This window comes from Equus caballus, chromosome 6, assembly GCF_041296265.1.
Source record: "Equus caballus isolate H_3958 breed thoroughbred chromosome 6, TB-T2T, whole genome shotgun sequence".
In the NCBI taxonomy this organism is placed as follows: Eukaryota; Metazoa; Chordata; class Mammalia; order Perissodactyla; family Equidae; genus Equus; species Equus caballus.
In genome coordinates this window covers 67,436,091-67,463,446 of record NC_091689.1, presented here as the reverse complement: position 1 = coordinate 67,463,446, position 27,356 = coordinate 67,436,091, and the positions used below count along the sequence as shown (strand labels likewise).

Below are 27,356 nucleotides of genomic sequence, written 5' to 3'. Positions count from 1 at the left end.
GCAATAGATAGCTAGAGGTAGAACTCTTGAGCTAGAGGAAAAGTTTGGGCTACAGATATAAATTTGAGAGTTATCAGCTTCTCACAAATTTCCTTTAGTTGTCTTTACTCCAACATCATCAGTCTCCTTTATCATTTTCATCAGTTTCAAATATGTCCTAGTATTACCCATCACGTGAAACAAAGTAGGACAAGAAATTTAGCAGTTGCCCCATTTCTCAACTTTCCTTTACAGCAAAATCTCTCACTTATAGGCTGATGGATTTAGAAAGTTTATGGGATTAATGGCTGGAAGGTCATGAGGAGGTCAAACAGTTATATCAGGGAAATAGTAATAGAGTTGGATAGATAGAAAGTGATGATTTAGAATGTGGGATGTTTGAAATAAAAACTTCAGAGGTGTCAAATGATTACAAAATTTCAGAGCAGTGTTAGTAAAGAATTACAAGATAAAGGGAATCGGTTCCCTTGTATGGTCAAATTAAGTGTTGGCACTTAGCTGGCATTCACTAGCTCAGTCTCACAGACGTTCAGTCAGTGTCCAATCTATCTGACTGTTGCCCCTGTCATACTGGTTATTAAATATCATCCTTGGTCGAGCAACAGCTTTAAGGCACATTGACAAGCTGGAACACATCCCTAGAGCATAATGACCAGAATGCTGAAGGGCGTGAACACTTGCACATGTTTACCTTGGAAAAGAGAGAAGACAGAAGGATCACAATTCTTCGTTTCAAATATATATGGAATTCTCAGAGGCTCTCAGGCCGTGCATGAAACTTGTTCTGCTAATATCTAATAGTTATTGAGTATTTACCATTATTCAGCCATAGTCCTAAGAACTTATAACTCTGAATCTTCTTAACAATTTTACGAGGGACGTTACATTATCCTCATTTTAAATATAAGGAAACCAAGTCACAAAAAGATTGAGTAACTTATCCCCAGTGACATAACTAATAAGTAGAAAGAGTGAAATTCAAGCCCAAGAACTCTGATTCAAACACACATTCTTGGCCACAGCACTACCATGTGGTAGTCATTACATTGATGCCTTTTGATTCAACATGAGGAAGAACAGTCTAGCAATTAAAACTGTTCAAAAAGAAAAAATGCTCATAAGTTTCATGTCATATCTTCAAGGCTAGTAATCATACATCCGGGGTTATTTTAGAAGGAACTCAGTGTTAGATGAAAGATTGAACTGAATGATCTCTAAGAGTCTATATTTAAACTAGTCCCTTACTTCTCATCCAGCCTCCCATCTTAAACCTACACATTTTGTAAATGTGTTACCTGTATTGCTGTCTAAGTCATTAATACAAATACTGTACTTGGCAGAACCGAGGATAAAACCATTTCCATACCATTAAGACCTTCCCTCCAGGTTAACACTGTATGGGTATTTAATCAGCTGTGAAACTTCCTAGCCATATAATTATCCACGTACATTTTATATCTGTTCACAGGGACATTATAAGATACTTTATTAAGTGCTTCACTGAAATCAAGATTCATTAAGTTTATCTCATTCCCCCTAGCCTCCATCTAATTAGCTCTTTCAAAAAATTAAATTGGGTTAATCTAATGTGGCATGTTAAAGATCCCACACTGCCTTCTCATGACCACTGATTCCCTCTCCACGTATTCAAAAACCATCTTTCTTATAATTTGCTGTAAAATATTGCTGAGGTTTATTTTAATTTAGTAAACACTTATACTTTATAAATACCAATTCATATCATTTCATGTGACTATTATTTTTATCTCCACTATACAGGTGAGAAAATTGAGGCATAGAGAGACGTTACATAACTTGCCCAGGGCCTCACAATTAAAAAATGTCAGAGCTAGTCCAAACCAGCAGTTTGGCTATAGAATCAGTGCCTGTAAGCACTCAGCTACACTACTTCACTGATAGATGACTTTGAAAGTCCTCTACCCTCTCTGTTTTCTGTCTCCTACCGCCCTCCACCTCCCAAATCTCCGTTTTGAAAAACAAAGTAACATTTTCCCACTTCCATTATTTTAAAACTTGTAGAGCGTTTTTTGACTCTACCCCAAATCCCTTTACTTGACATGGTGCATCCCAAAAGTTCCCCATCTCATCCAGTTCACCAGATTCTTTGAGGATACGAATGATGTAGAGATTAACTATTCCCCTATTCCCCGTTTTCCTTTCTCATATTTCTGAGATAACATTACCTTTAAGACAAATCGATAGTATGTCATTCTTTTATTTTGAGAGAATTTGATTTACAGCATGTATACATAAATTACAGCAAATGTCTTATCACCATCAGGACCACCTTTGTGCGAGCTTTTGTGTTTCTGAGTTAGGAAAGGATGATCTTTAGTCTGTATTGGGCAGCCTGTGCGTCTTAGTCAGTTTGGGCTGCTACACCAAAAATACCATAGACTGGGTGGCTTCAACAACAAATATTTATTTCTCACAGTTCTGGAGGCTGAGAACTCCAAGATTCGGTGTCTGGTAAGGGCTCACTTCCTGATTCATAGCCATCTTCTTGTTAAATCCTGACATGGAGAAAAAGGGGCTAGAGAACTCTCTGGGGTCTCTCTTATAAGGGCACTAATACCATTCAGGAGGGCTCTAACTTTGTGACCCAATCACTTCTGAAGGCCTCGCCTCCAAATACCATCACGTTGGGGACTAGTATTTCAACATATGAATTTGGGGAGGACACAAGCATTGAGTCCATAGCATTATGCTATGACTTTGTTTCTCTGTCCATTTATGTTTACCAAAATGCCTCTTTTCCTGTCCTTATCATCACAGATTGCCCTACAATTGTATATCATTTTCATATCGATCGCTAACCCTGTCTTTTCCTTTTGATCTTTTAAAATCTATACCCTTCCATTGTTACAATCAAATCATGAATTCCATCCCACAAATCTTGATCTTACATCATTCATAATCATTCCTTTGTCAGTGTTAACAGTTTGGAATTTAATGTCCCCTCTTTGCCCTGTTTTGCCTATGTTATTGCACAAGACAAGTATTTTAATTATTGAGTGTGTCTTGTGTTACAGCTCACTTCTGTGGCCCCAAGAAAGAATTTGTGTTGATATCCAGTGGTGCTTTCCTGACCGGGAATTTTAAGACTGATGAATCTGTGGGAGAAAGAGGTTTTAAACTTATTTTGGAAGATACAATTCAGAAGCAATCACAAGAAAGCAATGTTGGGGCCCAACCGCCTATCAGTGGTAAGTAATTGCTTAAAAATATTTAATAAAGCAGGTACCACGTATACCTTAGAGGAGAACCTGAGGACCACTGGTTTAAGGGTCACCAGTAGTCACCCTGCTCTAATACTAAAAACATATCTTCACTTCAAACCATTCCTTACGGCATAAGACTTTGGTAATTTAGCTGGAGCGTGTGAGGTAATAAAGTTAATCCAGGTGTGTGTGTATATATGTCCGTGTCTGTATGTGTGTGTGTTATTTTTATTTAAGAAATAATGGTAACAATAAAAGTCAGTCAGTTGCTGTTTAAAAGACCCAATGGGGACATTCAAGCTGAAACAAAGAGTTCAGAGGGTTTCCATGTCTCTGTTACCAAATCTCTTTTATTAAGTAACCACCCCCACTCCTATAAAGACCCCCAAAAAGAATATTTTAGCTGAACGTATACTAACTTCTCTGTATAAAATAGAAACAAATGTAATGATTTTTCTACTTATCCAATCTACTTTTAAGCCAGAATTTCATTAGTTGTGCTTAAGATTTAAAAACCTAATGAATCTGTTATTAGGAGATTCTCTTGATTGGAGTGTAATTCTAGGAAGAATTCTAATAATCAACTGCAATGCAAAGTTCTTTTTGATGTCACTCTGTCTTTCTTAAGCTCGGGGAGTGAAGGGGCTCTCTGCAGAGTCCTTGATTTGAATCATAGACCAGTGAACCACATCATCCCATAGATGTGATGGCTAATTGTCTAAGGGATGCTCACCTAATTGATTCTTCTTCTCACTCCATTGCTTTTATCTTTCCATCTCTACAACTCTAAACTGACCCTTCAATCTTGTGGTTAAAATACTTAGGCTGCTTCATTTCTTTTTTTAAGTATTTCTTTTTTTTAAGTAAGTTGAATACTAATAAAATATGTCTGTTATACATGCATACAAACAACCCAAGGGTCTAAGAGTTACCACATGTAACGTGGATTACAAATGCAGTAAAAATACACAGTAGGGCCAGCCTGGTGGTGTGGCAGTTAAGTTCATACGTTCCACTTTGGCCGCCCGGGGTTGGCCAGTTCGGATCCCAGGTGCAGACATGGCACTGCTTGGCAAGCCATACTGTGGCAGGCGTCCTGCATATAATGCAGAAGAAGATGGGCATGAATGTTAGCTCAGGACCAGTCTTCTTCAGCAAAAAGAGGAGAATTGGTGGCAGATGTTAGCTCGGGCTAATCTTCCTCAAAAGAAACAAAAAACAAAAAAACCACACACACACAGTAATGTAGTAAACTTTAATGCACTAAAAACATGTTTGAATAATTACCTTTCGTAGGTTTCTTTTCTAAGATCTTGGATAGTCTTAACTTTGAAGAGTGTGCATATTTGTTGGCATATGTATTTCAAAGGAGGAGGGAATCCATGTTTTATACATATCTGAAGAGAAAGTAGAAATGAGTTTTGATATAAGTACTGAATAAACAAACACAAATCCACTGTACTAGAAACTTTTGGTTTTAAATAGCTTTCTGGCATAAAAATGAAATCTCAAGTAGAGAACTTAACAAATGAGCATATTTTATACTTCCCAAATTATATGGCTATGGAGAAACTTAATTTTCTGTATATTTGAGGAAATATTTAAATGAGTCTCTTGTTTTTATTTGCTGGTGGATTTCTTTTTAAATCTGAGAATGGAGTAAACACATTGCTAGAAATTTTCCTTATGCTTTTTCTTTATGTGTACATTGTTTTTGAATACACGTAGTATAAAGTATTTTGATATGTCTAGATATGTTATTGGGATAACACAAATAATAGCACAGAAAGAACAATATCCAGTAATTTCTTGATTACGTGCTATATTTTTATTTACTTTTTAAAAAGTAATTTATGTTCTGATTTGTCTAAATATGTGTGTATTAATCTTTTAGGTAACTTTATTGAATTTTTGCTCATTTTGAAAGCTGTGAAAGAAAAAATGTCTCATCTTTTGCTAAGAATCCTCGTTTTGAACCTACAAAAGAAATAAACACCTCTATTCTGAGGTTTTAATAGACTTTCAAAAGTATTTCTATTTAATGTTTTGTTGTTACTTTTCTAAGGGGTAACAGTAGGAAACAAGACAAGAAGACAGCCAACCCAAGACAGATGTGGCATTCCAGTTGTTGACCCATTTCTAATGGAAGGGTCTGAGAGAAATCCAAATGTACTGCCAGCCGAGCTTGGGGAGCCCAGGGTGGTTGGTGGCCGTGCTGCACCTGCAATGTCGTGGCCCTGGCTGGTCAGTCTGCAGCACCAAGGACAACATTACTGCGGAGGTGCTCTGATTGCAAAACAGTGGGTCCTGACCGTGGCACACTGTAACTTTAGGTGCGTACTCTGTGGTACAGGGGGCACTGGAGCTGTCTGAGGGCCCACAGCGGGTGGACTCCTTCTACTCTCCCCACACCACAAGAAACATTAAGCTTTAAGCTCCCACTGATACAGTCCATCTTGCAAATGAATGAATACATTAGGTTGATGAAACTTTCTGTACTTCACGAATGCACTCACTACTAATAGCTTTTAATTTTAAAAGCTGCTTCCTGCTTCTAGGTATTTAATAAGTAACTAACAACACTCTCTCCTCTTTCCTCATCTATAGAATGGAGATAATAATGTCTTAACATTTTTGCATGAGTCTCTTAACACCATATCTAGAGCACAAGGATTGCTCAAATGTGGATTTCTTTCCTCCTTGCTCAACTCTACCGACTGTCTGATCATCATACTCACTCCCAAAATAAATATCTAAAGTTGTAAGGAATTTTGAAGAATGTTGTTTAAAAGAAACACTTTTCTTTGATTTCATGGGAATCTTGAGCTCAATGCAAATATCTGAGCACTTCTTCCTCAGAGCAGTGTTAGCTTGAGGTTTTTAATATTGGTCTCCCAGAAGTCATGAGACAGTTGACACCATCGCACCATGTCCCATAGCTAGATGAGTAGATAGAATGTTTTCAGTGTATCTAAAATGGTTTTATAATAAAAGTATTTGCTCAAATAACTTGGTGAGCAGGAACTTTCAATGAATCAAAAATTCATTTTCTTTACCACCCCCCAACTCTTACTTTAGATATAGATAAATCACAAGAAGGCATCCTTATTAACATGGTTTTCAGACTTTCACGTGTTCAAAGTTAACTGGGGAGTTTGGGATGAATGGAATCTTAGAATCCTAATTCTGAATTTTGATTTGATAAGTTATGTCCGGGATTCTGCATTTTTAATGCACATGCCAGATTTAATGCGTGTAGTCCCTAAACATTTCTTTGAGAAACACTATATTTGGGAGTAACTGTAACTTTCAGAATAGCTTTCAGTGACTTATGTAAGTACATCATATAATATATAATATTGTGATTGTAATAATACATAGAATCATTACCTTGTGGCACCATTAATCTTAATCATCAAAGAAATGCTAAATCATTTTGTTTGATGTTATGAAGGCAAGAAAGTAGATACTTTAAAATTTTTCACAAAGATTGAATTAATGAGAAATTCCCATTTTCTAAGAATCAGAGGTAATAAAGATTTTAATGTAAATTAGAAACATTAAAGAATATACTTTTAGTAATTTTGAAAAATCGTGGCCTCATTAAAAGTGGTATCTATTTCTCCACTCCCTTTTCTTATGACAAGCACTGTCACAGACAAGCTGGTAATAGGAAGAAGTTACCTCTCGAACGTAAGGAACAGTGATTTGATGCCAGTGAAAGCTGTATACGCTCACCCTGGCTTCACACAATTTCCTCCTAATGAGGATCTAGCCCTGTTGCATCTGGAAAAACCCGTTGAACTAGGTCAGTATGGATAACTTCTTTCCGTATTTTGAACCTTTGCCATAGTTATCTTCCATCTTGCTTAGAAGTACTGTATGTACTTTTGAAGTTAAATAATTATTTCCAAACTTTCTTATATGCTAAGATACTTTCTCTAAAAGCTGAAGCGCCTGCATAAATATTTGACTTTTGTGTGTTTTGAATTGATGGAGGTCTAGAGAAGACTTCAAAGAATGCCTGTGGATGGCCCCCACGTCCACGCGCACGCCTTTCCATGGAATCACAGGGCCCTTGGACAGTTTTCCTGCCTTCCTGCAACTCTCTCCTGTGTTTATCCTTGTTCAACTGTTCCTCTGCCAATAACCTCATCTCCCTTTTTATATCCTTACAATGCATCTATCCTACAAACTCCCAAGCAAATCAAAAGTTTGCTTTTTGTGCTTTTATAACAGTCAGTGAGAGCATCTAGAACAGTGCTTCTTAACCTTGGCTGTGCGTTATAATTCTGTGAGTTGCTTTTAAAACAGAAAACAAAAAACCGTAGGCCAGGGTGCATTTTGGACCAATTAATCACAATCTCAGGAGTGGAGAACTGCCATCAGTATTTTTTTTCTCCTTATCCTGCTTTTTAAAATTATTTTTAGTTAAACTATTTATGTTGAGTTAATTGTAGAATCACATGCAATTATAGGAAAGAATACAGAGACACCAATGTACTTTTTACCCACGTTTCACCAATGGTAGCATCGTGCAGGATATTGACATTGATACAGTCAAGATACAAAACATTTCTATCACCACAGGGATCTGTGCTGTTGCCCTTTCATAGCAACAGCCGTCTTCCTCCTCCCCACTCCATCCTCCTCCCCAAGAACTCTGTCAACCACTAATCTGTTCTCTATTTCTATAATTTTGTCATTTCAAGAGTGTCAGATAAATGGAATCATACAGTATGTAAACTTTTGGGATTGACTTTTTTTCACTCAGCATAACACCTGGAAGATTTGTTCACGTTGTTGCATGTATCACTCCTTTTAATTGCTGAGTAGTATTCCGTGGTATGGATGTTTAATCATTTATTAACAGTTTGTTTAACATTTATCTGTTGAAGAACTCTGGGTTGTTTCCAGCTTTGAATATTACAATAAAGCTCCCATGAACATTTGTGTAAAGGTTTTTTGTGTAAACAAAATTGTACAGAAATGAGTTTCCATTTCTGTGGGATAAATGTTCAAGAGTACAATTGCTGAGTCATACAGTAGTTGTGTATTTAGTTTTATAAGAAACTGCCAAACTATTTTTCCAGAGTGGTGGTTCCATTTTTACATCCCACCAGCAATGTATGAGTGATCTGGTTTCTCTGCATCTTCACTAGCATTTGCCGTTGTCCTTATTTCTTTTATTTCAGTCAATCTGATAGGTGTGTGGTGATATCTTATTGTAATTTTAATTTGAATCTCCCTAATGGCTAGTAATATTGAACATCTCTTCGTGTGCGTATTTACCATTTTTTATAACCTCTTCAGTGAAATGTCTCTTTTGCCTATGTTCTAATTGAATTGTTTTTCTTGTTGTGGAGTTTGAGAATTCTGTATAATATTCCAGATACTGGTCCTTTGTCAGATATGTGGTGTGCAAATATTTTTCTCCCATTCGGTAGCTTGTGTTTCATGTTCTTAACAGGGTCTTTCACAAAGTGAAAATTTTAGTTTTAGTGATGTCTAATTTCTCCATTTTCCTTTTATAGATTGTGCTTTTGGTGTCAAGTCTAAGAACTCTTCACCTAGCCATAGATGCTGAACATTTCTTCCTATTATTTTTCTAAAAGTTATATATTTTACATTTAACTCCATGACCCATTTTCAGTTAATTTTTGTATAAGGTTTAAGCTTTAGGTCAAGGGTCTTTTTTTCCCCCCTAAGGATGTGCAACTGTGCCAAGAACTTCTGTTGAAAAGGCTGTCTTCCCTCCTTTGAACTGCTTTAGTGCCTTTGCCCCAAATCCACTGAGCATATTTGTGTGGGTCTATTTCTGGGATCTCTATTCTGTTGATCTTGTGGCTATCCCGTCTCCCATACCATATTGTCAGGATTACTGTAGCTATGTATTAGGGTTTATATCAGAAAGTGATTCCTCCCAATGTATTATTTTTCAAGAATTGTTTTAGCGATTCTGAGGCCTGTACCTTTCCAGATAAATTTTAAAATAAGCTTATCTATGTCTACAACAACGCTTGCTGTGATTTTGATTAGGAATTGCATTAAACCTATAGATCAATTTGGGTTTAATTGATCATTGTCACTCATTAAAGAAGTGATATCTTGGGACCGGCCCCGTGGCCAAGTGGTTAAGTTCGCGCACTCCGCTCCAGCGGCCCAGGGTTTCGCCGGTTCGGATCCTGGGCGTGGACATGACACCGCTTCTTAAGCCATGTTGAGGAGACATTCCACATGCCACAACTAGAAGGACCCACAACTAAGAAATACAACTATGTGCTGGGGGATTTGGGGAGATAAAGCAGAAAAAAAAAAAAAGATTGGCAACAGTTCTTAGCTCAGGTGCCAATCTTTATAAAAAAAGAATTGACATCTTTACTATGTTGAGTCTTTCAGTCCACGAACACAACATGTCTCTGTACTTATTTAGGTCTTCTCTCATTTCTTTCACCAGAATTTTGTAATTTTCAGCATACAGATCCTGTATATATTTTGCTAAGTGTATAAATAGTTCAGTATTGCATTTTCTTCAAAGTGATTGCAAATAGTATTGTTTTTAATTTCTAATTCTATGTGAAATGACATTGACTTCTGTATGCTGGTCTTGTACCCTGGCTTTTCCGAAATCTAGGGCAGTATTTTATAAGCTTCCCCTGGAAATTTTAATGTGCAGCCAAAGTTGAGAACCACTGCTCTAGAAAAAGACCAGTGGTGAGATTTGGTGCCCTTAAAAAGTTGTGGTTTCCATTTTCAGTACCCATCCAGCAGTCCTTGTGTGCATGCATGCATGTTTCTTTCTTCCAGTATCCACAAGAGTCATTACCAACATTCCCCCTTCTTTTCAGCCCTTCTCTACTTACCCTCCATCTTTTATTCCTTTTTCTGTTCTCTGAGGACCTTGCTTTCCACTCAGCATCACCTGATGTCAACAACAACATGAAACTTTCTGATCCTCTTCCCCCTAAGTATTTAGTAGCTTATCTGTATCTGTACCCATTCATTTCTTTTCACAGTAACAGTGAGAAATGTCCTTTATCCCATTAGAGACAGTAGATTTTCCACCTATGAGTTTCATCCCCACCACTTCACCATGACCATCATGTGAACATTTGGGCCTACTTCTTTTTTGTCTTTCCTATACTGCTCTGTGTGTATGTATTTAAATAATTGTTATGCCTATTATAAGTTTTATTTTATCCTGCTTTTTCACTTATCATTCTCAGCATTGCTTCATATTATTAAACATTCTTTTAAAATATAATTTAATGGCTACATGGTAGCTTTCTATAATTCTTATAAAAATATATTGTTTCCTTTTTTTATTTAAATAATGTTGGATTGACTATCCTTGTGTATACTTTTTTTAGGTCTAGAATTTCCTTAAGATAAATTTCCTAGAAGTAAAATTGCTGGCTTTAGGGCATAACTATTTTCAAGATTCCTGACATACTTTAAAATTATAAACACGGCTGGGTAGAGTGCAAGTCAATACATCCTTTTTTTCTCCCCAGATGAGGCAATTTGGAAATATCTGTCAATTTCTAAAGTGTGTGCCTCATGGTTCCCCAGTTCTCTTTTCCAGAAATACTGACACAGATGCACAGATGTGTTTTCTGGGATGCTTGATGCATCTTATAGAGGAAAGAAATTAAGATAGTCTAAATGTTCCCCAATGGGATTAATAAATTTTGGTACATTCATTATCTGACTACCGTGTGGTATTCAAAACAATGATGTGGTAGGTCTATACACAATGATGTGAATGATATGACCATAATCTAGTAAATGAAGAAAATTAGAACAAGGAAAATGAGTAAAAAAACATGTTGGTGGGGGAAAATGTCTTAGCTCAAGAAAGTCTGGCAGGAAATGATATGATTGAGCAATAATTATCTGTGAAAGTAGCATAACATAAGATTTGGAACCAGCTGGTACTTGTGTAGAGAGATGAGTAGGAAAAGAATAGACAGGTTACAAAGACTTTTATGTGATTTTATTAAGAGAGAGCAGTAAAAGTAGAGAACAAATCTTTGAAATAAATGGTCTGGGATAGCAGATATGCTGAAGCATTTAAGTATGTAAAAGTCTGGATACAAAGGAAGTGAAACAGTATGGGAAAACAAACACAGGAGCACTGTATTCAGTGTGTGTCTGTGTGTAGTATATAGACACACCTACACACATAAACCCACAATATTTATATATATACAAATTCTAGTGATAGGAAAAAATACGAATATTTAAATGGATGATGTATCAATATATTTTATAATACACCTATCTCAGATTCAACAAGGCGAGGTCCTGGAGGCGCATGGACAAAAAGGCAGATGCTTTTTTTTTTTTTTTTTTTTGCGAGGAAGATTGTCCCTGAGCTAATATCTGTGCCAATCTTCCTCTATTTTGTATGTGAGATGCTGCCACATAATGGCTTGATAAGCGCTGTGTAGGTCTGTGCCCAGGATCTGAAACTGTGAACCCCAGGCTGCCAAAGCAGAGCATGCAAACTTAACCACTATGCCACGGGGCTGGCCCCCAGCAAATGCACTTTTAAAAATGGTTATGATGAGAAACCAGGAGCCCCACATCTCGGTGCAGGGCATGTGTCTCTATTGTCCTAGGGGATAAGGAAATACCTGGAGCAAACAGGTAACATGTAAACCGGGATGATCCCTTCTGAGTAATTAATAGAAAGAATCTTCTGGAAGCCATACTTATTAAATTACAGGGTTAAAAAGGGTACTATCAGTTCAAAGTAGATATTTCTAAAGCTATCACCAAACAGCAAACAATATAGACAATGTTAATATGAATCTATAAATGGTATTTACCTTTTCCTTTCTCATCCTTTTAATTAGGAGAATTTGTATCTCCAATCTGTTTGCCAAGGAAAGATGAGAAAACAAACTTACTTTCCAAATGTATGACTGCTGGATGGGGAATAACTGAACCACATCGTGAGTATATTTACTACCTCTTTCAAGATTAAAATCCAAATATATATGTAGTCCGAGTATACTCATTTTCATTTTTTCTTCATTTTTTAATGGGAGTGATAGTGGAAAAGTCTTTTTTCATAATAGATCTAAAGGTGACTACTTGGGTTTTAGGCCAATCATATTCATTAATTCTAGTTCATTGATACTTGTAAACAGTTGTGTTGGAGAATATTTAGTGATTTTATTACCCAATAAACATCTGTTTGTCTCCTTTATATGTAATTCCTCCACAGTTGCACTGTGAACACACATACTCACACACACAGTTGTTTTCACAACACTATAGATGCTGCTACTGGGAAAACCCATACTTGAAGATATGAGCCTATTCCCCAAAGATGTGAGGCATTTTTCTGAAATAATAGGCTGGCATAAATGGTAAATGGGTAGAAAGATTATGTGAAAATAATACGTATAAAGATCAAACCCATGACTCTGGTCTCACTTCCACCGTCTTCTACAACTGAGTTATGAACAAGTTACAAATATCCGATGAACTAAAGAGTAAGTTAGAATGCAGTTTCAATTTGTCAGCCTCCAGACAGTGTCAGCACCTAAACGTGATGTCTGTTCAGCAAAAGTCAAGTCAAAAGAATGAGAGCACCATGAAATTAGTAGAATATGAAACCAATGGAATCAAGTATAGACTTAACATGTAAAAAATGGATTGTATTCTTTGAGTAACAACAGCTGATTTGGGTGTAAGCTTTGTCTTTTTCCTTCTGTAAAGTGATATCATTTTTCTATCTTCTTGGGACTGTACTAAAGGCAAAAGAATCCATATAAAATATTTTTGGTGGGCCGGCCTGGTGGCGCAGTGGTTAAGTGTGCACGTTCCACTTCAGTGGCCTGGGGTTCGCTGTTTCGGATCCCGGGTGCAGACATGGCATCGCTTGGCAAGCCATGCTGTCCAGGTGTCCCACATATAAAGTAGAGGAAGATGGGCACGGATGTTAGCTCAGGGCCAGTCTTCCTCAGCGAAAAGAGGAGGATGGGCAGCAGTTAGCTCAGGGCTAATCTTCCTCAAAAAAAAAAAGTTTTTTGTTGTTTCTGTTATAAAAGCCACTGTGGAGTAATAATATTAGTTTTTGGCAAACACCCAACAGCATCATTACAGTGCCAGGAGAGGAGAATGGGTGGGATTGAACCCTTGGTGTCTGTTTATACAGGGCATTTTTGTTTTATCCTTTAAAAGCATTTGCCTAGGTTATATGTTTTTATGCCTTTTCTGTTAGAAGATGAATTTCCTAAAACTGTGCAGCAGGCAGAGGTACCACTGATCAGTAGTACGTCTTCTCGAAGCTACTGGGGACTCGATATTAAAAACACCAATATATGTGGAGGGGCTGCAGGATCATCCTCATGCATGGTAATTCAAGGACGGCATGGATGAGTGCAGGAGTTTTCTTCTCGGTGTGTCTCATGAATGGGTGCTTGCTGACCATAACGAGGTATAAATGTATGGTAATTTTAAAATGAAAAGTGAGAAGAAGAAGCACCTTGCTAAACTGATGTACTGCGATTGCTAATTTGATACTTGAAGTAGACTCAATTCTCAAAAGGCATTACTCATTCATATGCTCGGTTGAACTATGTGAAATTGATGCTGTTCAACTGTTTCCGACCTACAAAAAAATAATTTCTTGTGGCTCAACATCACGGCTGAATTAGGTAGCTCAAAGTACCTACTTCTAGTAGCACTGAAAATATAAAAACGTTTTCAGATAACTCAAAACCATCACTTATATTTAGTAGAGGATGGAAACCTTCTGCATGGCAAAGTGTCTTGTCAGCATTAAATGAATTTATGCTAAATGTAGCTTTCAGCCTCTCTCTGAAAATACAGATTTTGATCTGATTCAGAGATCTGTAACATCAGCCAACTACCTGAGTGGCCCTAGTTCCCTATGCTGCTGGGAGCAGAAATTAGAGATGAGAGAGTGACTCAGGCATTGTCTGAGCATCCTCTGAGGCTGGGGTTAGCGTCAACCATGACTCATGCAGCCAGGAGAACTTCTCTTTTTGCTGGTTGCAGGGAGATTCTGGAGGACCACTGCAGTGCACCCGGGACGGGCAGTACAAGCTCGTCGGTATCGTGAGCTGGGGCAGTAGTAACTGCCATCCCACCGCGCCAACAGTCTTCACCAGAATTTCTGCCTACAGGGACTGGATCACATCTGTCACCGGAGGAGAAGCATGATCACTGAAAGAGCAGCACTGTGGAACTGTGTTTATAAATGGGAAAGGAAATACACAGCACTATACCTGAAAAATAAATCTCTTGCCGGTGCTAAAAAACTCAGTGGTGCTTCCCCCAACCCTTGTCATGGAGGAGCTTGGATTTGGTGTGTCCATACGTTCAAGATTAAACATCAGTCACAGAAAGTTAGTGTTGGTTCACGCCTCCTGGGAATTTACAATCTGGAATGTCATTAAATTCATACCTAGGGTACCATGAATATTTCATATTTGAATATCATCATATACACTTTTTACTATTTTTTCTAGTTTGGTAAACATTGGAAGATATGAAGGAAAATGTTATTTAGTCCATAAAATTCTTAATTTTACTCACCCAGAACCATGCCCTGAGCACACTTAAGTAGGAAAGCTCCCTGTAAGTTTCACAACTTCAATGCACAATAAACAGTTCAATTATTTGGGGCCGGCCCTGTGGCCGAGTGGTTAAGTTCTCATGCTCCGTTCAGTGGCCTGGGGTTCCCCAGTTTGGATCCTGGTTGTGGACCAACACACCCCTCGTTAAGCCATACTGTGGTGGCATCCCACATAGAAGAACTAGAATGACCTACAACTGGGATATACAACTGTGTCCTGGAGCTTTGGGGAGGAAAAAAAAAAAAGATTGGCAGCAGATGTTAGCTCAGGGCCAATCTTCAAAAAAAAAATTATTAGGCATATCAGTTGATTTTGAAAATTTTTGATACAATTTTAGGATATTTCAATTGTCTGTAAAGCATTTCATTTATCTGAACCTCGGTTGACCAATACCCTCATCTCTGTAAGCTGTAGCCAGGAATTAAGGAGTAAGAGCTAAGGATGCCCCGGGCCAGAGACTAAATGCCCAAGTCCATCACAGGAATATATAATATACAATGAGTAAGAGCCTGAGGCAACTATTTTCTTTCTTATTTTATACATTTCCAACAAAATTTATCATTTGGTTTCCAAGATGACAGCATTCACAAGGGGAGTATAGATCAACTTTAGGTAAGCCCACATGTAACCAAATGAAAGAGCAACTCATAAAGAAGTAGGCAGAAATATTTTACTTTTCTCTTTCTCTGCTCTCCCTTTCTCTCATGCCCTTGTCTGTCCCCACCCCTCTCTTTTTCTCTTTCAATCTCTCCTCTCTTTTGGAAGTGCTACAAAGGGAAAGTGTTATAAATATCCTAGTATTTACTAAAAACCCCTTACGTGAATATTAGTCTAAACTGCTTTCATTGATTTAAATTACACTTTTTGATAGAGACTCTAAGTAAAACGAAAAATGAAATTTGCAATAGGGATTCTCTATTTCTTGTCTTAATCTCTTTTGGACCATTTTTACTTTGTCTCTTGATAAATTTTTCTCATCTTCTTTATCAGATGACATTAAAAGAGATCAAAGAGGGGCTGTATATTAAAGTGTCAGGCCTGTCTAAAGTTTTTTTCTTCATTGTATGATCTGCTGGCTGTTAATTTTGGTACTGGCACAGTCTCCATCATGACCTTCTGGACAGTGATCTGCTGGTGATGCTTTGGGGCTCTGTCAGCAAAGGAGGGAGGGTTAGCCCTCCATAGTCTATCTAGAGAAGATGCTTGATTTTCCTATGAGTGTAAGAGACTATTTGGTGCTCTGTTTTGGCTCCAGTAGGCAGTAATTTTTAAATTCTTCTATAGTTAATCTTTTCTCTATTGAATACAACTGTGTTAGACTGTTTTACTTGCCCTTCTAGTTGAAAACCAATTCAGTTGAGGAGGGATGTAAGGTGTATTTCTTGCTTTGACATTTTCTTCTCAAGAACTCTCCGTTGCATTTCAAAAAGTTAAGCTCTATGTGTATTAGACTGCAATCAATCATGTAAATTGACATGTAAGGATCACATAACCAAACTTAAATTAGAGACCTGATGACCTAATTTCTTATTCATACATGTATTAAAAAATATCCTTCTTGAGCACCTACTGTGTGGGAGGTACAGGCACCTAGAAAGAGGAAGTTTCCCTCATCTTTAGAATTTCATTCTAGTGGAGAAGAACGATATACAAAGATAATTAACTATTCAACATGCTCTGGGAGCTGGCAGCCTAGGAGGGAACAACCAACACTTTATGCAGGCATGGATAAAGGTTTTGCAGGAGAAGGAATATTTGAGTTGAGTTTTAAAGTGCAAGTATGAGTTGACTTGATTTTTATGTTTTATACACCAATCTCTCATGTTAAAGAAATCTATAGCAAGGTATTTTCCTATCAACAACTTCACATACTGTGAATTTCTCCTGTCATCTGGATTATTGGAAATTTTTTTTGTTCATTCTTAAACCATAAATTATGGTACTTCAGGGCCGGCCCAGTGGCACAGCGGTTAAGTTCACATGTTCCGCTTCTCCGCGGCCCGGCGGGGTTCGCCGGTTCGGATCCTGGGTGTGGACATGGCACCGCTTGGCAAGCCATGCTGTGGTCGGCGTCCCACACATAAAGTAGAGGAAGATGGGCACGGATGTTAGTTCAGGGCCAGGCTTCCTCAGCAAAAAGAGGAGGACTGGCAGTAGTTAGCTCAGGGCTAATCTTCCTGAAAAAGAAAAAAAACTAAAAAACAAATTATGGTACTTCATTTACTCTAATCCTCCACCTTGTCATTTTCGTACAATTTTCAATAATATAGTTCCAACATTTCATGCATATTCTTTGTCAATTTAATAAATAGTCAACAACTTAAGTCTAATAAGTATCTCATTCTCACCAAAGATTAACGGCTTTTTTCATCTTGGTCTCAACTTTATTATTATCAGTAGCATTATTTTATTTTTCTATTCCCCACAGATATTTATAAAATAAGACTAAATTTTAACCAAATTGTCAAGTAATGGCAACATAAACAACTCCTGGGACCAAGATATCTAAGAGACTCTTCAAGAGGCAGAATAAAGGGGAAGAATTATAATAAAAACCCTTGCATTTTTCTGCAGTTTCCTTTGCCTGGAAAGCTCAGATTGTCACTGTGATTTGCATTTGCTGATGTCACTTGCAACGATCAGCCTATTTATTAACTTTGCTTAGTTCACACTGGCAGTTACACGTCCTACCATCCATTCTCTTCCAGGGGAAATGGATTTTAAATGTGTCTGTATATGTTCTAGGTGCCAGATAATCCCTGACATTTCCAGTTAGTTCATTTAATTATTAAAGCCAATCTTATGAAAATATTTTGAATGTAATATTAATTACCCCTGGGCATAGGGATTAAAATTGTTGCTTCTGAAGCTGGACTTCTTGGGTTCAAATCCTAGCTCTATCATGAACTAACTTTATGACTTTGGGCAAATTAGCCCCATTGTACTTCCATTTCCTCATCGATAAAGTGGAAGTAATAAGAGAAAGGTATTCATAGAGATATCTTATAGTTAAAGGAGTTTATAAATTTAAACCACTTAAAACAGTGCTGGCACCTAGTAAACTTTTTTTTATTATCTTGTGCCTTTTCCTAAAATAAAGCTTTTAAGGAGAATTCCTCCCCACCCTGAATCCTTTAAAAACTTTTTTGGATAAAAGAGAATGGTTAAGGGGCTGGCCCCGTGGCTGGGTAGTTAAGTTCACGTTCTCCACTTTGGCAACCTGGGGTTCACTGGTTCGGATCCTGGGCGCAGACCTATGTCCCGCTCATCAAGCCATGCTGTGGCGGCATCCCAAGTAGAGGAACTAGAATGACCTACAACTTTGGGGAGAGAAAAAAGGAAGATTGGCAACAGATGTTAGCTCAGGGCCAATTTCCTCAAAAAACAGAAAAGTGAAAAACCACTCTATTTTTTTTTAAAAAAGAGACCAGTTTAAAAACGGTTACAAAAATGGATAAAGCATGCTAAATGAAAGATAAAATCATGCTAAGTGAAAGAAGCCAGTTTCAAGTGACTACATCTTATGATTCCACTTATATAAAATGTCTACAAATGACAAAATTATAGAGCCAGGAAGCAGAACAGTGGTTACCTAAGGCTATGGGTAAGAGCAGGAAATAACAAAAGGAGGGGGATGGAAATGTTCTAAAATTGGATTATGGTGATAACTGCGCAACTCCACAAATTGACTAAAATCATTGAATTATAGACCTACAAAGATTTTTTTTTAGGAATAGTTTTAGAGTTTTTACTTACTCTAACAGAACTTTTATCAGAACGGGTAAAATCTGATTAAACTCTGATATTTGAATGTAGTCAGAATCCAGCAATAAACTGTTACATGTGGGAGGCAAGGATTAAGTCACACATTACTTGGGGAAAGATTGATTTTATTAAGTCTTGCTGTTCAGGAATATAATGTATCTTTCCAGTTAGTTCTTTATGTCTCCATTTTTTTTTCAATAATTCTCTTCATAATGTCCATAAGGATTTAATTGGGGAATGACAATCCCATTAGGCTACCTTAATAGCTTCCTATGTGCCAATTACTTTACAGAGATTTCCTTAGTTCTGAGCACAACTGTATGAGAAAGGCATTATCTTGCCCGTTTTACCAATGAGGAGATGGAAGCACAGAGAGGTTAACTACTTGTTTTACATCACACAGCTGGAGTCAGAGCAGAATCAGCACTTAGGTTTTTCTGATTACAGACATTAATCACCATACTCCATGGCTGAGGAGTGTTTTCAGAGAATAATACAGGCAAAAATGTGGAGTTTGGACAGGGAAGATAAGACTGGAAGCTTGGAGAGATTGGAAGTGCGCCAGCTTCATTCACACAGTTGAACATGTGAATGAAAATAAAATGTATAGAGGTAAAAATAAGACATATGTAATAAGGGAGGTTCTGTTTTCAGAGAGCTTAAAAAATAGTATAAGTTGCCTTGACTCCATTAGGAATTACTTGCCAGCTGCTGGTTAAAAAGACGTTACTACAGTAGTTTGAAGGAATTAGGATTTCATTCTCTTCCCTAAATGAAGTTAGCTCTACAGAGTTATGAAGGCCTGAGGCTTTTTCTGTCTTCCTCCTCCGCTATCCTCAGTGTATGAACTCAGTCGTCAAGTCTCAAAGTGGCTGCTGGACTCAGGCCATCACACTCACATTCCAAGCAGGGAAAAGAGGGAGGGCAAGAAGAAAAGGGAATAAATGGTTTTCATATAAGCCCTACTCAGTGACTTTTACTTACATCTCTGGCCACCCCATCTGCCAATTCTGGGAGTGTGGTTTTTCACTTTGGCTTATTGTCCAGGATTCTGGTACTAAAGAATATTTCCATAGGCAACCAGAAGTCTCTCCCACATCCTAATTATTATACATTGCTTTTAATTTTACTTTTGTCATTTTTTTCTAGAAATAAATGCAAAAGAAATAGGGCTAGTTAAAAAATGATACCTTGGTTGTATAAAGCAAAAAGTATAATTATTTATTTCACTGCTCTCCTTTTCCATTTCCTCTAGTTAACATTTTTAATAGACCAGGAGATCCCATATAACAATAGTATGAGTTTCAGAATGAGAAAACCGGGGAGAAATCAATCAAGAACCTTTCCTAGAAGCAAAGGGCATGAGTTACCAGGCCAAGAGGAGCCACTGGATGCCCAGCACAATAATGAAGACAGACCCATATCAGAGACATCACTGTGAAACTTAAGAGCACGAGGGACAAGAAAATGATATAAGATTCCAGAGAAAAACAGGTCACATACAATGGGTCAGGAATCTGAGTGGCTTTAGACTTCTCATCGGGAATATTTAAAGCAAACAGATGTTTTGCTGTGTGGGCCTCTCCACTGGGTTTCTTGTATGTTCATGACAGAAGAGCTGCATTTCACCAAAGGATGATCTAAGAGACAGCGACGGGGAAGTTGCCCTGCCCTTTATGACCTTTGATAGCCCTTTTAAACTTTATAATAATAGTTTTTTCAATTCTTCCTTGACAAATTACATAGCTTAACTGAAGCCTATTTGCTTGGTGCCTAGACAAAAAGAAGAATATGGAAATGATACTACTTTCCCAGCCTATTTTTCCATCTTTTGTCTCTAAATGGAGGACTTTAATGGGTTCCTATGAGTTCCTTCAGCATGGACTTGGTTTATGATAGAGATTATGTTAATGGCTTCTCCTAACTCAGGCTTAGTAGTCACCAACTCTACTATTTTTCTTCACAATTTCTCCCCAACCCCCAGCCCAGTACATAGTTGTCTGTGTGTGTATATACATACATACATACATACATATATATATATATATATATATATTTTTTTTTTAGTTGTGGGTCCTTCTAGTTGTGGCATGTGGGACGCCACCTCAACATGGCCTGACGAGAGGAGAGCCATGTCCAGGCCCAGGATCCGAACTGAAACCCTGGGCCACCCAAGTGGAGCGTGTGAACTTAACCACTCAGCCACGGGGCTGGCCCCCCGTCTCTACTATTATGGCAGTGCCAAAGGGGATCAACTTGTTATAGAGCATCACCCTCATAGGATGGATGTGATACCAAAGCAGCAGCCCCAATCTGGGCTGAGGACTCAGATCTTTAATGGGGTTTCTCCCAACCTCCATTAGAGGGAAATCAACTCCTGACCAAGTTTACTCCCTCACAGCCTAGCTCATGAGAAAGTGTGTCTTGGGCAAGAGAGAATGCTTGTGTCTCACTGGCTTCTCTCCTTCTAAGACCCAGACGGAGAGGAGGGAGACCTCACTATTGTTGGCTTAACTATCCTTCACTTAGAAAAACAAGTTCAATAAATAAGAGGATTTGTCAAATTAGGTCTTGTTGAACAGTAATAGTAAGGTATCTATTTATTCATAATTTTTAGTCAAAGCTTCTGAACTCTGACCATATATTATTTATATATTTAGTTTTTATGTATTTTTTACATCATACAAATCACTTGTAGGGACATATCCCAGATATGGGATGGAAATTATTTCACCTTTTTAGCTCAATACAAATGTTAGAGAATCATATCAGAAAATGCAAAAATATCCTCTGCTTAGCTGAATGTTGATTCTCTTTCTCTCTCATAGTATCTTGTTTTTTTCTTTCTTCGTAATTATGACAGTTGGTCATGTACATAAAAATCACACAAATATGAAGGCATACAAATGTCCGTGTGGAAAATATTCTCTTCCAACCTTCACCTGGGTTTATGAATTTATGAATGTTAACATTAATGAGTGAAAATTAGGTTGTGATTGTTCCAGGGCTTATCAGCCATTTGGTCTGGGAGGCTACATTTGTGGCTTGAGAGGCCAGCACAGTGTTTGTTTGCTTAGGTGAGGAAGATTCGCTTTGAGCTAACATCCATGGCTAATCTTCCTCTTTTTTGGCTTGAGGAAGATTAGCCCTGAGCTAACATCTATGCCAATCTTCCTCTATTTTTTGTATGTGGGTTGCCGCCACGGCATGCCTTGATGAGTGGTGTAGGTCTGCATCCAGGATCCAAACCTGTGAACAGCTGAAGCTGAGTGCGCAAACTTAACCATTATGCCATGGGGCTGGCCCCCAGCACGTGTTTTGAAGAAGTTTGAATTTGAAAGCTTTTGGATGAGACACGTATGCTATCTTCCTGATGCCTGAAGGCCCTGATCCTTGATAAGTGATAAGACTTGTAGACATTTGTGAGCATCTATTTGTCATATTATTGAAATTAAAATTTGACTACCTACAGCATGTGAGTTAAATATGCTGTCTCTTTTTAACTTAATGTAAGTCCATTAAAGTATTTATTATATTATGTCATGGGCACTTATTTAAAGAACTTCATCCACTGTTAGCATGAAATTAGTAATGTGTTTATAAATTTTCAGAAATATAAAAAGCTACAATTTATTTTAAAATATTGAGAGCTCATAAAAATGTTAATCAAACAGATGAGACAATACATCTCTGATGCAAAGATGGATAGAGAATATTGATGAAAGAATATTTGGAAATGAAAAGTAAAATACCAGGTTTAGATATTGTAACCAGTGTGGAACACAATATTGTAAGAAATATATACAGATGGTTCTGTATGTATTTAAGATGGTTCAACTTACGATTTTTCAACTTTATGATGGTGTGAAAGTGATATTCGTACTTTGAATTTTGAATTTGGATCTTTTCCCAGGCTAGCAATATATGGTACCATTCTCTCTGGTGATGGTGGGCAGCAGCGAACTACAGCTCCCAGTCATCCTTGTAATCATAAGGGTAAATAACCAATATACTTACAACCATTCTGTACCCATACGACCATTCTGTTTTTCACTTTCAGTACAGTATTCAACAAATGACATGAGATGTTCAACACTTCATTATAAAATAGGCTTTGTGTTAGATGATTTTGCCCAACTGTAGGCTAATGTAAGTGTTCTGAGCACATTTAAGGTAGGCTAGCTAATCTATGATGTTTGATACGTTATGTGTATTAAATGCATTTTCAACTTAGGATATTTTCAACTAATGATGCCTTTATCAGCATGTGATCCCACTGTAAGTTGAGGAAGATCTGTATTTAGGCTGAATGTTTTTGTTTTCAAATTTATTGGAGGCTATAGGAAGACATTGAAAACATATAATAATACATTATTAATAACTATTTGTATATTGGTATATTAACAAACTATTAAGATACTACTGTATTAATAACTATTAAGATAAATGACACCAATCACACTCATTTATTTGTTTTTGGGTTTCCTTATTTGGTGCCTGTCTATCCCAATGTAGTACAAATTCCATGAGGGCAAGGTTATCAACTTTGTTACTAGGTCATACTCCATACTTAAATACCACTTGTCATATAGAAGGTATTCAATGAATATTGGTTACAAGAACGGCCAGGTCACGGGTTCAGTTGACTGATCTGTGGTCCTTTTGATCGTTTATTAATCATACTGAAATACTGCACAAACAATGCCTTACAGACACTGATGGTAATTCTACTGACACAGAGGTGTTAGATGGCAGATAGTGCCATTATGCATAGACTTAAGGTCCATTAAGCTGACACACAAAATCTAAACTTGACATGTGAAAAAGTGATTTAAGATTTTTAAGTCCCAACTTGGCATATGAAAAAATAATTTTTGCGTATAAAATTTTGGGGGTAAACTATAAAATCCACTTGGGACAGACTGCATTTGAGGTGCTTGTGGGGCATTCATATAGCAAAAACTATTAATTTATTTGTTTATCTTAATTTTGCTCCTCATTTGCTAAAACTTTTACTCAAACTATAGAGAAGAAGAAAAAAAAGCTTGAAAATACCTTTTGAGCATCTGTATAAGATACAGGTTGCTTAGCGCCAGTTGTTAATCCCCAATCTAAAACCTATCTCCTGGTTCTCTTCTGCAGATAATACATAATGCAACAGATTATTATTTATTTTTTTGGAAGCAAATTGTTTTCCAGACATAACATCACCGATAACATAGGATTAAGTATTCACCCCTCTTTAGAGTTAAGCAGGGTTTCACCCGTGAGAGGAAATTAATTTAGTCTTCATTTGGTAGCCTGGAAGATGGTGAGCTGTTTTTAAATAAGTAGGATCAAATTCGTCAGTTTTGCTACAATACTGGAAAATCCAACTCTTGTGGGATAGGTGTTAGTCTGAAAGTAGACTACTCTGGAGATGAGAGGTCAAGTGGAAATAAGTGAACAGCCAGCCTCCATCCAAGCAAGAGCCCATGCAATCCTAGACCCACAAAACAGGAAGAGGTGCTGCTGTCTTTGTGGTTAAGATAAAGAAGCACTTTAGATATGTATTAACTCATATATATCAGTCCTCCTAATTGTTAGGAGATTATCATGACATTTTACAGATGAGGAAACGACACAAAGAGATGAAATAATGTGCCCAAGGTCACATGGTAGTAAACGATCGAACTGGAATTTTAACCCAAGAAATCCTAGCCCAGTGTCTACGATCTACACTATACTGCTTCTTAAATACGTGAGGAAGGTAGAAAGTTTAAGTCATTTTAAAGTTTTTGGATTAACCCTGACATCAAAGTCGGGAAATGAAATAGCATCAGTGGAAACTCTTCATCTGCCCTTATTTTCTAGGGTAGTTTCAATTTAGTGAAATTTTATATTCAATAAACATTAATTCACTAAATAAAATGATGTGGTTTGCTCCTCTGAAGGACAATTTAGTGTTGTGGTCAAGATTTCTTTGCCTCTCCCAGCTATGTGCCTTTGGGTAAATCTACTTAGCTGCCATTTGACTCAATTTGCTTACTTATTAAACAGGTAGGTAATAGTATTTATTATCTTACAGTTTTAAGGATTAAATAAGGCAAGTAAAGCATTTAAAACAGTGCTTACTGTATAAGCAATAGTCATACCTTTCTAAGACTGTTTTGGTCAATAAATCAGAAAATTAAAATCTCAAATGTTTGGAAAATCTGGTGACAGGTGGGCTTATTCTTGAGCAGTTCTCATTTAACCCTTCTTTCCAAAGTTCCCTCTATCACTTATATTATGAAGTGTTTGGAAAAGATGAAGTATTAATTTTCTCTCTCAACAAATACTTGAGTGCACAGTAGGTGCTGGCGATATAAAGGTGAGGAAGGCAGACGTGCTTTCTTACGGAGCTTACTCTCTGGAAGACAAGAAAAACATTGAACAAATAATTAAGAGCGATACCTATGCCTGGAAAAGGAAGTTTAAATGTTCGGACAAGAGAAAACACGGATGTAAAGACAGAAAAGGCACAAAACGTGGTGCAGAGTGGAAGGATACGTATTAGGGTTGTAAACGATAAATTCCTGCGCCCAAGTCTCTCGTTAGTAATGAAGTACGGCATGAGGAGTTGAGATTCATCCTAAGGCCTCCTAAGTGTGAGTCGGAAAGTAACCTCGGCCTCCCTGGAGAAGCTGATTGTTTACCGGCCACGTGGTTACACCTAAAGTAAGTTTCAACCTCCGTTCTGCTTAGCCACGCCCCTTTCATCTTGACCTCTTGACTTGCACTTCGTCAGCAGAGGGAATTATCGCGAGAACTCGGCATCGTCTCCTATTTGACGTTTTCAGCGGTGTTAGTCGCTTTTGTTCTCGCGATATTTCTGGGCAAACGGGAGCCCGGGCGACCCGGGCTTCTGTGAAACATGGCGGTCGGCTGGGACCGTAGCACAAGGTAAAATATTGAAACCCCGCCGGGTGCTGTTCCCTTGGTTGTTCCAGGGCTGTTCAGAGCATGAATGTGGTTAAGGGGACTGAGTGCCTGTCCTGGCGTTGGCTCCCCGTGTTCATCGCTCTCCTTTGGAGAGCGGGCCGGCCCGGGAGCCGCTCCGCTTCCCCCGGGGGCGTTACTGGCAGGACCCTGGGCAGCGCTGCGCCCGGGAGCCCCGGTCTCCGCGGGCCGTGCGCTGTCTTGCAACTTGAAGGAGTTTCGGTGCTTCCCCGACGGCTGCTGACCCGGACCCGTTGCTTCTCACAGTGGCCGATGGCTCCTCCCGTCCGCAGGCGAGGGGGGTCCCGCGTGCAGAGCAGCCGGATCGTGTCCCCATCCTCCCGGGCGTCTGGCTCCCCACCCCTCTTCATACAAACACCAAATTCTTGGCAGCAAGTTGCTCTCTCTTTTTAAGAAAGACTGAGGTCTTGGCCTCGCCGGGAAGGAGAGTTTCGCACGCCGCCTGGGAAGCTGAGAAAGGGGCAGGGCTGGGCGAGATGCTTAGGAGACAGCTCCGAGTGTCGCGACTTTTCCTAATCCCTCGAGGGTTAAGAAACCCTCAGAAGGTAACGTGTCAACTCGTGGTAGCACATAGCCTTGGGTAACGGTAGTGTGTAGAGTGGATAGGTCAGTGCTTGAGAAGACACGTTGAAGTAACTTTTGTATTTAGGATTTAGTGCCCCCGAGACTTAACGCAGGGTTACATAATGTCTGTTAAAATGTTGCAAGACTGGCTTTCAGAAGCAATTAAACATACACTAAAAACAGGATTTATTCATTTGTTTGAAGTTGTACTTAAGTATTTCAAGTAATTGCCTAGCCTGATAGATTGAACTCTAGTACACAGTACAGCCATTATACAGAAATGAGTCAGGGTTGTTCAGTGAAGAATTCGGGACGTATGCTTGTCTGCTTAATTTGGTTATCGATATCTTTAAGTTATTTAAATCGTGTGATTATTCCACTTCTGTTAGAGGAAAAGCATGCGAAAAAGAAATTCCATAGTTATGGGAGGGGAGCGGGGGAGGAATTTCTTTTTGATAATAAACTTTAGTACACAACTGAGTGTTGTAATGGCTTGTGGGTACAAATCATAAAAATATATCATGCTTAAAAGATCTCTCAAAAGAATTCAGGCCTAGTCTGGAACAACAGCAACAACAAAGAAAAGAATTAGAAAAAAGCATAAATTATTGATTTTCTTTGGGGGTTAGTGATTTAATTGGAAAAAATAGTGACACTTATTTTTAACAGAAGTTACTTTTAGGCAGTCTATGCCTGCTACAAATTCTATTTCATAGTTTTCCAATATTTATTCTGGTTCTGCCCCTTGGTGTCATGATGGGCACATTAACCTCTTTGTGTCTTAGTTTCCTTATCTGCAAAATTGGAATAAGAATAATACCTAACTCATAAGGTGGTTGGTGAGATTAAATGATTTAAAACATGCAGAGTACTTGGAACCATGCCTGGCATACAGTTAGCATTCAGTAAGTGTTAGCTCTTCTTATTTTATCATTTTTGTTTTCTAACTTCTGTTGTTACAAAATGTTGGCCTGTTACGCAGTCAAAATATAGACTGAAAAAGACACTTTTTAAAGTAATTTCTTTCTGGCTCCAGATTGATTAAACACTCTTTGTTCTGTATGGTTAATAAGTCCTTAGTTTCTATCTTCCAAGGGCTTGCTTTCTTAAACGTTTTATCGTGTCTTAATTACTAAGGTACAAATTCCTCCTTTCTACTACTCCCTGTAGTCTTATCACAGTCTAC

General features: G+C 38.0%; 2 protein-coding genes across 2 annotated transcripts in view; both read left to right on the top strand.

Moving 5' to 3' along the window:
* The window catches only part of OVCH1 (ovochymase 1), an 84,101-nt gene extending 69,412 nt beyond the window's left edge, over nt 1-14,689 (top strand). Inside the window, 6 exon segments of the mRNA XM_070270346.1 lie at nt 3,054-3,227; nt 5,308-5,575; nt 6,890-7,050; nt 12,104-12,202; nt 13,480-13,613; nt 14,280-14,689. Coding sequence (XP_070126447.1) covers nt 3,054-3,227; nt 5,308-5,575; nt 6,890-7,050; nt 12,104-12,202; nt 13,480-13,613; nt 14,280-14,444 — 1,001 coding nt within the window. The 3' untranslated portion in view covers nt 14,445-14,689.
* Nucleotides 14,690-25,395: 10,706 nt separating this feature from the next.
* The window catches only part of ERGIC2 (ERGIC and golgi 2), a 40,719-nt gene continuing 38,758 nt past the window's right edge, over nt 25,396-27,356 (top strand). Inside the window, exon 1 of the mRNA XM_001502934.6 lies at nt 25,396-25,549. The gene's annotated coding sequence lies outside the window, so the exon portion shown is untranslated. The remainder of the gene's footprint in view (nt 25,550-27,356) is intronic.